The 15,418-nt window shown below is 38.9% G+C and overlaps 1 protein-coding gene and 2 long non-coding RNA genes across 3 annotated transcripts in view; 1 reads left to right on the forward strand and 2 right to left on the reverse strand.

Moving 5' to 3' along the window:
- LOC113128251 (uncharacterized) lies at positions 1-3,086 on the reverse strand. The gene is made up of 3 exons (XR_003295507.1): positions 2,945-3,086; positions 2,375-2,573; positions 1-1,568 (listed from the first exon to the last, which is right to left on the reverse strand). It is a non-coding gene; the product is annotated as an uncharacterized LOC113128251 (long non-coding RNA).
- Positions 2,406-15,418, forward strand: part of tusc3 (tumor suppressor candidate 3) — a 73,101-nt gene continuing 60,088 nt past the window's right edge. Inside the window, exon 1 of the mRNA XM_026303443.2 lies at positions 2,406-2,557. Within this exon, the coding sequence (XP_026159228.1) occupies positions 2,453-2,557 (105 nt within the window). The 5' untranslated portion in view covers positions 2,406-2,452. The remainder of the gene's footprint in view (positions 2,558-15,418) is intronic.
- On the reverse strand, positions 10,831-14,205 carry LOC113128252 (uncharacterized). The gene is made up of 3 exons (XR_003295508.1): positions 14,139-14,205; positions 11,460-11,531; positions 10,831-10,925 (listed from the first exon to the last, which is right to left on the reverse strand). It is a non-coding gene; the product is annotated as an uncharacterized LOC113128252 (long non-coding RNA).

A 15,418-nucleotide genomic window follows, 5' to 3' on the forward strand; every position in this document is an offset into this window, starting at 1 on the left:
GGGAAAACACAAAAGAAATGTTAGAAAGAGCAATAGAGGAGTTATCTCTTTTCTAGGATGGAAAAAATAAATGTTCGACAAACATCAATAAATATTTTGTGTACAGAATAGAGCAACATTAAGATTAACACTAGGAACATTAAAGATTATTAACATGTATGAAGAATATGGTTGGAGATGATCAACTTCTAAGTGGAACAAACAGGACCTAAGCTATCTGTCTTCTTCTCCACCATGAACATCTAGAAAGAACACAGACTACAAAAACACAAGCTGAGCAAAAACCAAGATAGGTAGTAGAATCGCACGAATAGGCACAGAATCTAAAGGGCAGAGAGAAAGTTCTTCTAAAGTAAGCCAAATTAGCCACTTCCTTTCCCTTGTATCTGGGTTATAGAGCCTGGAAATTACACAGAATAGCCAGAAAAGTAGAAAATAATGTGACACTCACATGCTTTATGTTGAGAGTATGTTAAGATAATAAGGATATAGTTTCTTGCCTTTCACCTTTCAGCATAATGCAGAAAGATGTACGGTATATAGATATATATGTCAGCTATAGTATCAAAAAGACAGAATTAATAGTGCTCTGACAATGACAATTTTAGACAGGTAGCCTAATATTTATTGCAATGTACTGCATTACCATTAGTGAAAAAGTACCTCTGTGTAATTTTACTAGGAAACAGGGAGACATGTCACCCCCAGTGATTTCACATAAATCATCTGTCCCCCTCAATTAACTCCATCAAGTGTCTGTGACAATAACACCCCTCCCAGAATATAATAGACAGAGAAACGGTTCATATGTCACATTTGTTCACACTTTTGACAAATAGCAGGGCCAGCTGTAGACCGGTAACTTAATCAAGGAGACGCTTTCACAGTCATTCAGCCATCTGACTTATTTAATGTGACTGGAACACATTCACATTAGAAAAATAATAAAATTAAGAATGCTACCAAATACCAGCATATAGAACTATTCTCTGTCAGCTGTTTCAGCTTCATCCTAAAATTCTGGTGAAATAATAGTTTAATCAACCTGAAATAACATTACGCATCCTGCATTGGTTCCAACCAGAAAACAAGTAACTTCTAAGTTGTGGAGGCTGTGTCAGATTTAGTCCATTTAGTTTATTTATTCAAGTATGGATACACGGAGGCTGTACTGTCCTATGAGTGCTCGATCCTGTCAGATCTCGGAAGCTAAGCACGGACAGGCCTGGTAAGCAGTGGCAAATCTAGAAATTTTTACATGGGTGGGTACATAGGTTACATAGGTTTTAGTAGAGTGGCATAATAAGGTGGCATATGTGGGGGTCCTTATACAAAATAAAAATACAATTCTACTTCTGTATAAAAGATTTACATATCTATTTTTACGATATATTTATACTTACATTATATTAATAATCACTTCCGAGGCATTCCTAATCTTGGAGAAAGTCGTAGTGTCAGTCCGAAGTCTGAGTAAGACTTGTGAGACGGTTGGGTCAAGAAGGGCATCCAGTGTAAAACATGTGCCAAATCAATCATGTGGATCATTTGATTCGCTGTGGCGACTCCTAATGGGAGCAGCCGAAAGACAATTCAGTTATTGATACACCAACATTAATTGAGTCAGTCATCATTGAGGTCTGCTTGCTTCTTTTCTACTACAGCTGAGCACATCAAGGCAAGGCAAGTTTATTTATATAGCACAATTCATACACAGAGTAATTCAAAGTGCTTTACAGAAATAAAAGACAAGTTAAAAATACATAAGCAAGAAATAATAATAAAAAGTTAAAAATTAATATTAGAAGAAACTGAGTGCAGATAGATCGGTTTGGATAAATCACTGTCAGGGCTAGTCTGGTCATATGTTATATGCCACATTAAAAAGAAAAGTTTTTAGCTTGGACTTAAACATTGCCATCAACATGTCAGAGATGTACTGTGGTGCTGAGCCATGAAGAGACTTATACACAAGCAGGGCTGTTTTGAAGTCTATTCTCTGAGAGACAGGAAGCCAGTGCAGAGATCTGAGAACAGGAGTAATGTGGTTGTACTTCCTGGTTCTAGTCAGGACCCGAGCAGCAGCGTTCTGAATGTACTGTAGCTGCCTTACGGCTTGTTTTGAGAGCCCCGTGAACAGGCCGTTACATTAATCTAACCTGCTAGAGATAAAAGCCAGGATGGGACATTTAGTATAATTTATAATACAGTGTACCTGTATAATACCTGTCTGTAAATACGTTGCGGTTTTAGCACTTGAGAAAAATCTGACCTTAACACGTGAATATGGTCTGTTAATAACATCTATCCTACATTCTATGGTTAGTGTTCGAAGTCAAAAACTACAAAACCCAGAGGCTTTCGCTCTTCAAACCTCTTTCCTCTGATTGGTCCACTCAGTAACCAATCCGTTCGCGGAGACGTGTCTCGCAGGCAAGAGCATCTTTCAGTCATGGCGTCTGTTTGGGTTAAATCCTTCGTTAACCTGCCAGTCCTGTCCCTTTTCTTCCTCCTGTTGCTCTGTCTGCCGCCCGGAGGAGGGCAGAAGAAGAAGGAGGTAAGGCTTCAACCACCTAAATGAATAATGTTTCAGTGAATATTATTGTGTTGTTTAAGGCAACGGTTGCACAGGTTGAATATGCCGGTGTGTGTCAAGCTGGTAAGCTAGACCGGAAGTTGGTCGGGGCTGAGTTCTGATTACTCAATCTTTGGGGAACAGTATTTGCTACGATAATTTGTCTTTTTACGTTTTGTGATCGTTGATTGAGCTTTGCTTGTTTTCTGCGTACAAACGTACATACAGGATTTTAGCTTGGACGCCGGCTAATGTACTGTAAGTTAGCGATAGACCGCCACCTGTAAAACACTGCTGCTGCGCCGTCGGTAAGGATTTTATTTTGAAAATCGTAAGTCCGGGAAGTTGTTTACTTTGTTTCTCACTTACCTTAACGGTGACATTTGACGATGCTAGCGACATCACACCACAACCACAGTAGCAGCCATATAACTAACGTTACTGGTTTGGTGTAAGAGGCTGCCTTGTGGTTATGGCATCGACGCGATAACGTTAGTAGGTCTGTTTCAGATGAATGGGAAATGAAGAGGATGTTGCTGCGTTTTGCTTGCTCAATCTGTCATTTGTCACTGAGCTGAAAGGCCTGTTTGTCCACATCCTGTGTTTGTTCACCTGCTGTGTACTCTGGAGTGCATCTTATAAGTAGAAAATATTTAAATAGGCTGTTGCTTACATTAGTAATATTGTGATGGGACTGTCATAAAAACACACAGTGCAGTCACTTTAGACAATATGTAGATTCCTTCACTTTGTGCACACTTTAGACTTTCATTTAATTGTAAATGAACAGAAATCAAACAATCAGTCAAAACGTTTAGTTAGTTACAACAACTAGACTGCACTTTTACATTAACATTGGTCAAGTTGTCTGTTCATTGCTGTTCATGTCCACGTGTGTATTCAATTTTGTTCATCATTTGATTTGATTTTGTTGTTTTGGCTAGGGCTGGGTGATATGGCAAAAATCACAATAATTCTTTTTTGATATAAGTTGATATTGATATATATATATTTATATAAACTAAATTAGTATTTCAGTCAAGGTTCCTTATTGTTCCTAAGTGACATGTAAAGATATAAGTTTAATTCTTATTTAAATATTTATTTTCTTTTTAAACTGAATATGGCACAGAACATTATACAACCGTATTTCAAATAAAATAATTATATGTAATAAACTAAAAAGAACACAAGAACAGAAACTAAATTCTTTGGTCATGTGGTGATAAAAAACAGTGGTATTACCCGTTTTTAGTGGAATGCTCATATATTCTTGTCAAATATACATCTTATGTTTTGTAGTATATGCTACTCTGCTTTTTGTCACATGATAGGTTCAGCAATGCACTATTTGGCTGTTCATGCTTTCTGTCAAAACAATGACGGAATGAGTTGTTAGAGTAAACTTATGTCACAAGTGGGTGGTAACTCTAAACATGTACCTCATTGTGCCTCACTGCTCTGTCTTATATTTCTGCTGCGTGATTGGCTGGAAGGCATGTCCATATCGAATTAAAAATGGCCAGATCTTATCATCGAGATTGATCATCTTATTACAATGCAGCATAAACTTTGATATTTGGCAAAGCCTTAGTGTATGCTTTGGGTCTGTGTTGTGTTGCAAGGTGAACCATAGGCCCACCATCAGTCTCAGATTTCTTCCACTCTGGAGCAGATCTTCCTTGTAATTAGCTGCATTCATCCTTCCTTTAACTCTGAGTAGTCTGTCTGTTCCTGCTACTGAGAATCTTCTCTATAGCATGATACTGCCACTGGTAAGTTTCACTGCTAGGACGGTGTTAACCAGGAGCAAGTGGCTGATGCTCACCAGACTTAATGCTTGGTATGCTTGGAGTTTTGCCCAAAGAGTTCAGCTTTTCTCATCAGAGCACATAATCTATTTCCTCATGCTGTCAGAGTTCTTTAAATGTCATTTGCCAAGCTCCATCATGTCTTTTCCTCAAAGTGGCTTCCCTTCTAGCCACTCAACCATAAAGGCCTGACTGATGAAGAGCTGCTGAGACGGTCCTTCTGGCAGAGTCTCCCATCTTTTCAGATGATTTTTGAAGCTCTTTTATAGTGACCAATAGATTCTTGGTCACCTCACTGACCAAAGCCCTTCTTGCTTTGTTTCTCAATTTGACCAGATGGCCAACTCTTGGAAAAGTCTTGGTGGGTACAAACGTTTTTCTATTTCACAATTAATGAGGCCTGATTAATTTGTGAAGTGACTATGTGTTTATAGGGTGACATTAAACAGCATCTTAATTTTCTTTTGATACGTGCTGGTGATTCCTGCATTTTTAAACATACATATTTTTTCTTGATTAAAAATAAAAACTGATGTCTTTTTATCACTAGGCCCAGAATGTGGTGTTTGAGTGCCAAAGGCCATTGCTTACTTTGGGAACAGTGGTTTGAAAAAAAGAAAACTTAACTTGACATCCACTTATTAGCTTACTATGGAGCTTTCATAAATCTCACGTTGATTAGTTTTAGATTAGTTTTTCAAATTATGTAATTTATGGCATCTGTCTAGTTACTGTACACTTGTAGAGCAACTGTATAGCTAAACAGCCTAGACGCAAAGTCTCACCTGTGACACTGAAGTTCTGATGCCCTTACTGGTATATGATACCATCATCAGTGATATAAAAACATGCTATCTAAACACAGAATGCATCCTCCTCAAAGTCTGGTGATAAAGTCCTAATGCACTGTGGAGTACCTCTCCTGCACTGTTTGTAATGACACTGTTAACTGAAGTGGGAACAGCATTGGATGGAAGCACAAGAAGTGGTGCCAGTTTCTGCATTCAGTCTTGTAGCTGAGAACATAAAACTCTACTGAACAGACTGAAGAAACAACATGCACATCATGCTACTTTGCTCTCCTTTTCCATTAACCTTCATTCTATTTAAGCTAGATATGTATTTAGTAATAGTTAAGAGACAATCCTCTTTTAAACTCTTTGCAGCCAACCATGCTATTACCCTGTCTACAGCAAAAGAAATAGTGAAATGTTTCACTGTTAACATGAGATTTGAATTTGGGGCTCAAATCATGAGAGTTTAGCAGGAAGCCTTTGCAAAGGCTTTGTACCAAGCGAGAGTACTGTTGTAGCTTTACTGTTGCACCACCTCCTCAGCACGTTTTTACTTTTCCAACTTTGCATAAGAATAGAAAATTGATTGAGTGGACAAAGTGAGGAATAAACACACAATGCATAAACAATAATGTATGGACAAATACATGGCAGGTGGACAAATATTGGAATGAATGAATAAAGAATTGAATATGTCAACCAATGGAAGAACAAAGAGTTGACTGAGTGGAAGAATAAACAGATGAATAAATGGACAGATTAGCCACTGATGGAAAAGCATATGAATGACTGAGAGAATGAATAGGTAATTTACAGTGACACATTTGCCCTGCAGTTTACTATAAACACTTTATTTTTTCAAAACTTTGAATACGAGGAGCATATGTAATTAAGACCTTTCAATGTCATTTTCTGTAATTTTAACATTTAGGAGAGAAACAATAACACCAAACTTCTGTGGATGACTGAAATCCAACTGCAACATTTTTAACAGTTGTGATTCAGAGTTTAAAACTGCAGTTTTACAGTGATTCAGAGTTTAAAACTGCAGTTTTACAGTTATTAATGAATAGTATCTTGATATTTTTAACCTTTTATTTTTACCCAGGGATACTCTACTGACATCAGTGCTTATTTTCAGCAATGCCTTGCTTCACATTCCCATACACTAGGGAGCTTCCTTTTATAGTCAGAGTCTGCTGTTAGCTGCTGACTAGCTCAAGGACACCTCTACATAATCAAATGAGTGACAGAAAAAGCATTTTTGTCATTTACCCAGCTGGAACTGATTCTGCTAGTATTTAGTTTGCTTCGCTAACATTGAGACAGCTCTGTTTAAACACTTTCGTTGAATATTTTGTATGCCAAAATTTAACTTTAGTCCATCCTTTCTAAAGCATCTGAATCTGTACCAAGTAACAGAGGGGCACTAGCCACACATACTTACACAAGCACTCACACACACAGACATACTTTCAATGAGCCATAGGAGAGATATTGAGAGGTCATAATGTACTTTCCCATTTGCCTGCCTGGAGCCATGGCAGAGGAGGTGGAGAAAGGTCTTATTTAGGTGGAAATGGACAAAGTGGTGAAGCTGCACTTTGTCTTGCCCAGGGATCTAATTACTTTATACATTCGCTAAAAGTTATAAGTAAAGCTGGCCTTAAACATTCAAACATCACAATATTTCTTTGTAAATTACAAATTTTATTCCTAAGTCTGCATTAAAATCAATCAGTCAATGAATATTCTTATATAACACAAGTCATACGATCAAATATGCTCACTACCATAAAACATTAAAAGCTATGAATAAATCAAGAGTCAATAAAAAGATAATGCATCCATAAAATGAAAACAGATAAAGAAAATACAAACACAAACACTAACACTAATTAAAAGTTAGAAAAGTAAGTTTTCAACTGCTATTTAAAGGCCACAACAGGGGTTGCCAGTTTTATATCTACTGTTCCATAGATTGGGGGCTTAGATTGAAAAAGCAGCATCTGCAATGTTTTTGTAAGCACAGTTCAAAGAGCAGAATTTGAGGACCTCTGAGCTTATATGGGGGTATATGGATTTAAAAGTTCACAATTTCAAGCTTTCTAAGCTTATAAAAGTACCTTAAAATCAATTCTAAAACTGGTTAAAACTGGCAGAATGTGTTCTTGAAAACTGGTATTGCAATAATCAATAAAGGCATGGATTAGTTATACTACATCATTTTGGTTTAAAAAAGGGCAACATTTCTAGGAAGCAGATTTAGCAGACATCTTTATATGAGCAGCAAAACACAATTCAGGGACTAAAGTAATACTCAGACTAGTTACCCATTTTTCTTGTAAGACCAGATTCTCCATTTTGTTGCTAATAATTTATCTCTTTTGGATTTACTTACTGACTTCATTTGTCTGCTGATCATCTAATAGAGAGGAGCAATCCCTTTTTGGAGCAGAATTTTCATAGGGGACCACAACACAGCTTTGAATCTAAAGGTATCTAACAAAGGTATAAAGAGGCACCATTGTAAGTGTTCTACACTAGCTCCAAAAGCAGTATGTTTGTAGCTCAAATGCAATGAATTAATTGTTTCTTTACAACTCTGGTTCACAATCATTGACACAGAGAAAAAACTACATAAAGCAATAAGAAACTTGCACAGTTAGTCTTAAATATCTCATGTCTCCTCATGTAATCATATCTTTAACAAAACATTTGACTGACAGCAGAGTTCAGCTGAGGGTGGGTCCTGTCATGCACTGGCTCTGTTTAGATGGAAGAGTTAGTTGGCCTAGTAATCTTACTTCATGAGTTTGCGATGGAATTTCACATCAGCACAGTACAGTACAACACTTTGCAGCAATATTATGGTGTATAATGCTGATGGAAAACAGTACTACTGTCAAAGCCAGACCCCAGAGCACCAACAGTGGCAATTTGTAGGCACTGATATTCATGCCCCAGGATATTTAATATGTACGGTAGCACAGAAAATGTTCCTTTTCCATGTATTTCTTTACTTAGAGTTAATCAGGATAGATCCATGGACTCTGAAAGGGTAAAATGAGATGTTACGGAGAAAGTTAAGCATCAGCACTATGACAGATAGCAAGAAAAAAAAGTTGGGGCAGCAGTGCTGGACCCCTGCCTTTTTAAATTCTGCTATCTGCCCCTTAGGGAGAGGAAAAAATAATCATGGAGAGAGAAAGAATATTTATATCCCTTCAATACTCCCTCGTTCATCACCTCAGCTCTGCTAGATATTATATCTAGCTTGTGTTGTGTTTCTGTCTTAAGGCTGACGACAGCACAAAGAAAGGACCAATGTAAGCACTTCCTATACTGAGGCATACAGAGTCAGGGGAGGTAAAGAGAGAGAAAAAAGTCCAGGGCAGTGAGTCTGAGGCAAGGAGAATTATATATCTAGAGAGTTATATATCTACAGAAAGAGAGAGATTGCAAAGTAGCAGGCGTGTTGCTGCACTCAGGGACCAGTCTAATAAGTGGATAGGAATAAAAGCCTGCTACCTCTGCACACAGAGGCACAATAAACTACTGGGTAGGCCCTTCAGGGCATAACCCAGGCCACTTGCTGAGTTTAGACTGGGGCTTATGAAGCTGAACACTGTGTAAGCACTATTGACTCTTGGTTTTCTGTCTGACCTGTTCATTTGAGAATAAACCATAGCTTACTCTTTACACATTCTGCATTGTAGCTTTCTGCCCATTTTATAGTAATGGCAGGTACTGTCTGAGAAAACTGAGAAAACAGTTTCCTACCACTGATTCTCTCATATTAGATTTTTGACATATTTTAAATACAGTGCTGCTTGAAAGTTTGTGAACCCTCCAGACATGATCAGGTTTTGTGTAAAAAAAAAAAAAAAGAATAACCTAATCAAATGTACATCCAAAACCCAATTTGTGAAGTAGACTTCCAAATGATGGACACAAACAAAAAAAGGATATATTGTCGTTATTTATTGAACAAAAGGGGTTCATCTCACAAAAACTGGAAATTTGACTTGTGCAGAAGTATGTGAACCCTTTTATTTAGTAGCTTGTGGCACCTCCTTTTGCAGCCATTACTTCAACCAAACGTCTTCTGTAACCACTGACCAGTCTCTGACATCTGTATTTGGGGATTTTTGTCCACTCCTCCTTGCAGAACTCAGCCAGTTGAGAGAGGTTGGAAGGACATTTGGCATGTACCGCCCGCTTCAGGTCTAGCCACATCATTTTGATTGGATTGAGATCCGGACTTTGACTAGGCGAATCAAGAGTGTTAACCTTTTTTCTTTTAAACCATTCCTTGGTGGATTTGCTTGAATGCTTGGGGTCGTTGTCTTGTTGCATCACCCATTTTCGGCCCAGCTTCAGCTCTCTGACTGATGGCAGGAGATTCTCTTCAAGAATTTGTTGATAGGACTGAGAATTCAAGTTTCCCTGAATAATATGGAGTCGCCCTGGCCCGGAGGCAGAAAAGCAACCCCAGACCTTCACATTTCCACCACCATGCTTAACTGTTGGGAGGAGGTTCTTTTCCTGGAATTCAGTGTTGACTTTTCTCCAAACATGGCAGCTTTGATTATGACCAAAAAAATCTATTTTGGACTCATCTGTCCAAAGAATGGACTTCCAAAAGGCCTCTGGTTTGTCCAAATAATCTCTGGCAAAGTTGAAGCGGGCAGCTTCGTTCTTTTTGAGAGCAGAGGCTTTGTTCTAACAGCCCTCCCACAAATGTCATGCCTGTTCAATTTTCGCCTGATTGTAGACGCATGTACATTTACTCCAGATGCTACCAGAGAGGTCTGCAACTCTCTAGAGGTGATGTGTGGGTTGGCCTTTACCTCATTTATTATTTTTCTGGTGCTTCTTGATGATAATTTTGATGGGCGTCCACTTCTAGGCAGAGTTGTGGTCATGTTGAATGCCCTCCATTTGTAGATGATTTGTCTTACAGTGGATGGATGGAGTTGGAATCTCTTGGAGATGGTCTTATAGCCTTCCTCAGACTGGTGGGCATTCACCACCTTCTTCCTGATGTCCTTGGATATCTCCTTTCCTCTTGACATTGTGTGACTCCTTGGCACCACAGTGGTTTGGTTGGTTTCCACTCTCTTTTAATCAGTATTGCCCAATCACATTCCTAATGATGTCTAATTTGATTGGTCTGCTTAACTGATTAATTAAGCACCCAAATGTGTTTCACCTGAATCTGTTACTCACTGGGCTTTACCAATGCAGCAGGGGGTTCACTTACTTTTGCACATACAATAAGTCAATCTTTCATGTAATTTTTTGGCTACTTACAAAATTCCCTCTAAAAGAACATATGCAGTTGATCAACATACATCTGACATTTCATTTATAAAAAGCAGGTGATGTAAAAGTAAGAAAATTATGGTAATACAACAGAAAACTCTGAACAGCTCAAGGGGTTCACAAACTTTCAAGAGGCACTGTATATATTTGTAGAACTCTCTTTAAATGTGAAAATTGAAATCGGATGAGAACTTACTAAATCCATACATGATCACTGAGATACTGCAAATATTTCACTCAAACAGTGTTCCTCAACACCATCTCTGTTCTTACAGAGTTGTTGTCGTCTTAAGGAACTTATTCAAAAACCTGTTTCCATAGTGCTATAGATGCTGTAAGTACTTTGAATCCTGATGTGTGATGTATGTGCATGAACCATCTCTGGTTACTATTCCATTCCTTGCCTTGTTAGGAAACCTACAGTTGGGAGAAAGCAAATGGGAAGATATGAAAAAGGTCCCCAAGAGGAAGAAATGGGAAGACTATTTTAACATTGACATTGACATTTGACACCAGAAGCTTTGAAATGTTTAGAGTAATTTGTCTACTTCAGGCAAATGCACCTTTGATTTACAGCATGCACATTTACAGCACAGCATTCACATTTCATCACTTTAATTCATTTGAGCTTAGGGCTGTGACATGTTTGTGTTTGGGTTGATGCTCTTAGACTGGAGCTAACATAAGTGTGACGTGTTGCAAAACAATTACTTCATCCAAGTTGGCAAATGGGGTTCCGGCATATTTTAATGTGCTGTAAATCCAGCTGTAAACCTTCTATTTAACATCTACAATGTATAGACGAATGTTATTTTGCTGTTTGCAGAATCTGGATTGCAGCTTCAGTATTGTCTCATGGTGTGTAGATGCAGTTGTCAGTGTGTATAGATAGGATGAACAAAGTTTTTTACTGTCTGTGCCTGCATATGTGTGTTTGTGTGTGTTAATTACAGTCATCTGTCCACAGCCAGACACCACACTGGAGTTCTTTTTCAGCTTGTGTGTTGCTATTCAGCGACTGGCCTGTTGAAAATTCAAAGTATTAAATATAACAAACACTTTGCTGGAGAGCATACATTAGATAGGACAAAATGCCCTGGAAATGTCACACAATTAGTACATCATGCCACGTTGTCTGTGGCGCCTCTACTTGGTTACCGTTAAGATGAAGTTATTGTCGGGTTAAGCTATTAATGGGAACACATCCCACTGGGTTTGTAGACTTCGACATAACACCAGTTAACTGAGCCTCAGATAGCTAGCTGTTGTCAATTTGCAGAAACTTTATGCTGCACTGTATACTGTTGTGCAGCGTTTACAAGCCGTCACCAAACATGAAGGTCCATCCAACAGTAAGAGGCTCCACTTTATAGTGAAACCAGGTACTACAGCACATCCATGTCTTCTGCAATGTCAGTTAATTCATATTTTAATGAACTGAATTATGAAATAGTCCACAATCGATTACTCACTTTATTTTACACTGCAACTGAAACATCAAATTCTCCTTTTGTTGCTTTGTTTACTTATTGGTTTTCCTCTTTTATGAATATGTTTCACGCTTGTGAAAATAAATGTGAATGTTTCAAGTATTCAAAAGATATGAATACTGAGTCCCTTGTGTGTTGCCAGTACAACCCAAACTGCAGCTAAAATACAGCCATAATGGTGCCATATGTTGTGCAGTGAGATGTTTCAATGTTCTCTCAGTGAATTCAAGGCTGATTTGTTTGGATCTCGCTCATTAGCCATAGCCATCTGAATTATTGATGCAGTAGTGTCAGGCCTGCTTTCCCAATGACTGATGGCCTGTGTTCCCAAGTCATTTTCCTCTTCTGTTATTCCCCCCACTTCTCCCCTTCCTTCCTTTTACTCCCCTGTCCAACATTTCTATAACAAATTTTCTGAGTGGCAAAAGGATTTCCATCTACTGTTCTCAATCCACTTATCCACCCCTTTCCCCTCCCATGTCACCTCCCCTCTATTTTTTTTTCTTTTCAACCACCCTTTTTGGCATACCTCTGACATTTCTATAATTACAAGGTGTCATGAAATGATCTCTCTTTACTTTTTTCATTTGCTATTACTCTCCTTCATCATGTCCTCACCTTCTTCTCTGTGCTTTCATCTTCCTTCCCTTTGTCCCTTCGCCCTGACTCCTTTGCCATTTTCCTGACATTTCTGAGGCTAGTTTCTGGGCCAACCCTGTTAAATCTGAGGACTGCTGGATGTTTCCTTGTTGTTGTGAACATTAATTTCCCTGTGCCATTCGTCAGAGGTGTAGGAATTCTGAAATGTCTTTCTTTTTGGCTTAGTTCGCCAGTGAGTCAGTCACTTAACAAATTGGGTAGTCATTAACCTACTCAATAAATCATTCATGCCATCATTCAGTCATTTATTCTGATATTATCCCTGAGTGCCACTTAGCTACATACAGTTACCTAGGGACTCATATGTTAGTCAGCCACTATCAACACGCAATAAATCCTGGCATTCATTGCTTGATCACTTTATAATTTCCATTCACTGAGCCACTTCATTTGAAAGTTTTTATAGAGGCTGTCTGTCAGTCATTGACTCACTAGGTCTTTCTTTTAGTTTGTAAACTGTGGTAGTCACGTTATTACTGAGACACCAGTTACTCACTCTGTTAGTTAGGTTCTTATGCCACATTGATAGCAGACTGAAGTATCCATGATCACCTGTTTATGACTTTTAAATAGCATTTAGACAAGGAAACTGGGATTTTCTTGAAAGCTCTGATATATCAGTGTCTGTGTATCCAACGTCTGATACTTCTTGTCAGTTGTTAAAGATAAACACAAACTCAATGGATGCAGTGTTAGCTTGTCAAGGGGGGCACACTATTTTTAACATTTGCACAATTAACTCTGTTGTTCTGTCTCACTGGGGCACAGCCCTCTTGGCTATTGCTATGGGTCTTATCACGTTCCTCATGCTAAGTGCTAAAGAGAAAATTGTCTATGTCCTCCTGGGGTGTGCCCCCTCCATCCGAACCAAGTGACCTCATCCACACTACTCTTATATAACAGGAGATTCTCCATTCAATGTGGAAGTTATCGCTTTGATCCATAGAGACAGCCCAGAGGGCTGTGCCCAATGAGACAAAACGTTGGTTATGTATTGTAAGCCAAGATTCTGTGAGTACTAGAACTAGTAGAACTAGCTAAAGAAAAAGCTGGTTCTGTTTCTTGGGAAGATTCTGCCTAAACCTCCACTGATATATAGGTAATGCAGATGTGATGAGATCACATGGTTCGGATGGAGTGGGGCCCACCACATGTGTGCCTACATAGTTAGCTTGAGGAACGGGATAAGACCAATAGCAATAGCCCAGAGGGCTGTGCCCAATTCACAGAATCTTGGGTTACAATACATAACCAACGTTAAGAGTTGTCCTGTGGTGTGAACCCTTGCGAGTTGTAAATGTGTGAGTCTTTTCCATACATACATCTACCATAGATCCCATATGACATAAAGGTGGCGTTATTGTGTCAGTCACAAACACACAGATTGGTTTATGTTTAAGTGTTGAAATCAAGCATGATAAAATCTCTGTGCTGTCAGACTGTTGCGTCAGGAAAACAATGTTGAGATAAATAGTAAGACCTTTTGTTCCGAGACAGTCCAACTCATAATGGCTACCATTCCTCTTCTATGATCGTTGACCCTTTCCTCTTTATCTCTGGAGGGAAATGCTGTCTCTTTTTTTCTTATCTCATTTCCCATTTTCATTCTTTATCCTTCAACTTTCCGCCTCTTGTACTCCCTCCCACTATTGCCCCTCCCACATGTCCCCACACTGACAGGCCTTGCTGTATAGCTGATGTGAGGTGGCATATTATCCCTCTGTGTGCAAGTCTGTATGTGCATGTCTGAGAATGTGTGTTTGTCTGGCTTGTGGCAGATAAGACATCACATTCTTATCCTCCCAGGCAGGCCTGTGTCGCTGTGACGGTTTGCAGGCCATGCACACACACACACACACACAGGCATACAGACAGCTACACATATAAATGTGCAAGTATACAAAAACGCACTTAACATAGACACAGTCTTGACTACGTAACTACATTGTTAGATTGAAAGCTTAATAGTGGAGCATTTCCTAATGCCGAAACAGCTAGAGCTTTAAATGGTGTAACAACTGAATGTATTTTAGATTCGGTGTATGTGTAGCTATGGGTGTGTGGTTTTGTGACTGTGTTTACAGTACATGTTGCCTACCACAGCTATCTGATGGTTTTCTCTTAGTCCAGTATTGACACTCTACACAGGACTGAAGACTATATTTGTGTGTGCACTGTATAGCTAATATGTGGTAGCACACACTTCTTTTGTGTTTCTCTGCATGGTAGAGAGGCTGTTATAAGGGTACCTTATTGATAGTACTTGTCATGTTGGGAAAGAGAGACAGAGCATGGTGCTCTTGGGGCCTGAGTGAGTCCTCGTTAGGTGAAGTTACACCTAGAAATAATCAAACTGGTTATGAATTATTGAATTATGTTAAAATAGCCTTTTGGAAGCATTTATTTGTCCAGGGAATGTCAAGTTATCACCATGGTCCTTCTAGCTCTTCTCGTGCTCACTCAGTCAAACACAGTGACACCTTGGAGACTTTGGAGCAATATTATAGATGCAGCTAGAGGAAGGTGTGATAGGGTGGTAGAGATGGTGGTGTTGGGAGGCAGGCATCTCTAACCTCAAGGCTCTGTTAGTTATTAAGGTAGAAAAATTCATCTGAAAGTGAAAGTCTTAAGAGACAAAGTTAGAAAAGTGCTCATCCTCCTCTGCCCAGTTGCATTGAGATTTATTAGAAATTACAATTCAGTCTAAGTTTGCCTGTCTAACTGACAGGTTGAGTATGGCCCCAAAACTGTTAAAGTTAT

This window comes from Mastacembelus armatus, chromosome 1, assembly GCF_900324485.2.
Source record: "Mastacembelus armatus chromosome 1, fMasArm1.2, whole genome shotgun sequence".
Classification (NCBI taxonomy): Eukaryota; Metazoa; Chordata; class Actinopteri; order Synbranchiformes; family Mastacembelidae; genus Mastacembelus; species Mastacembelus armatus.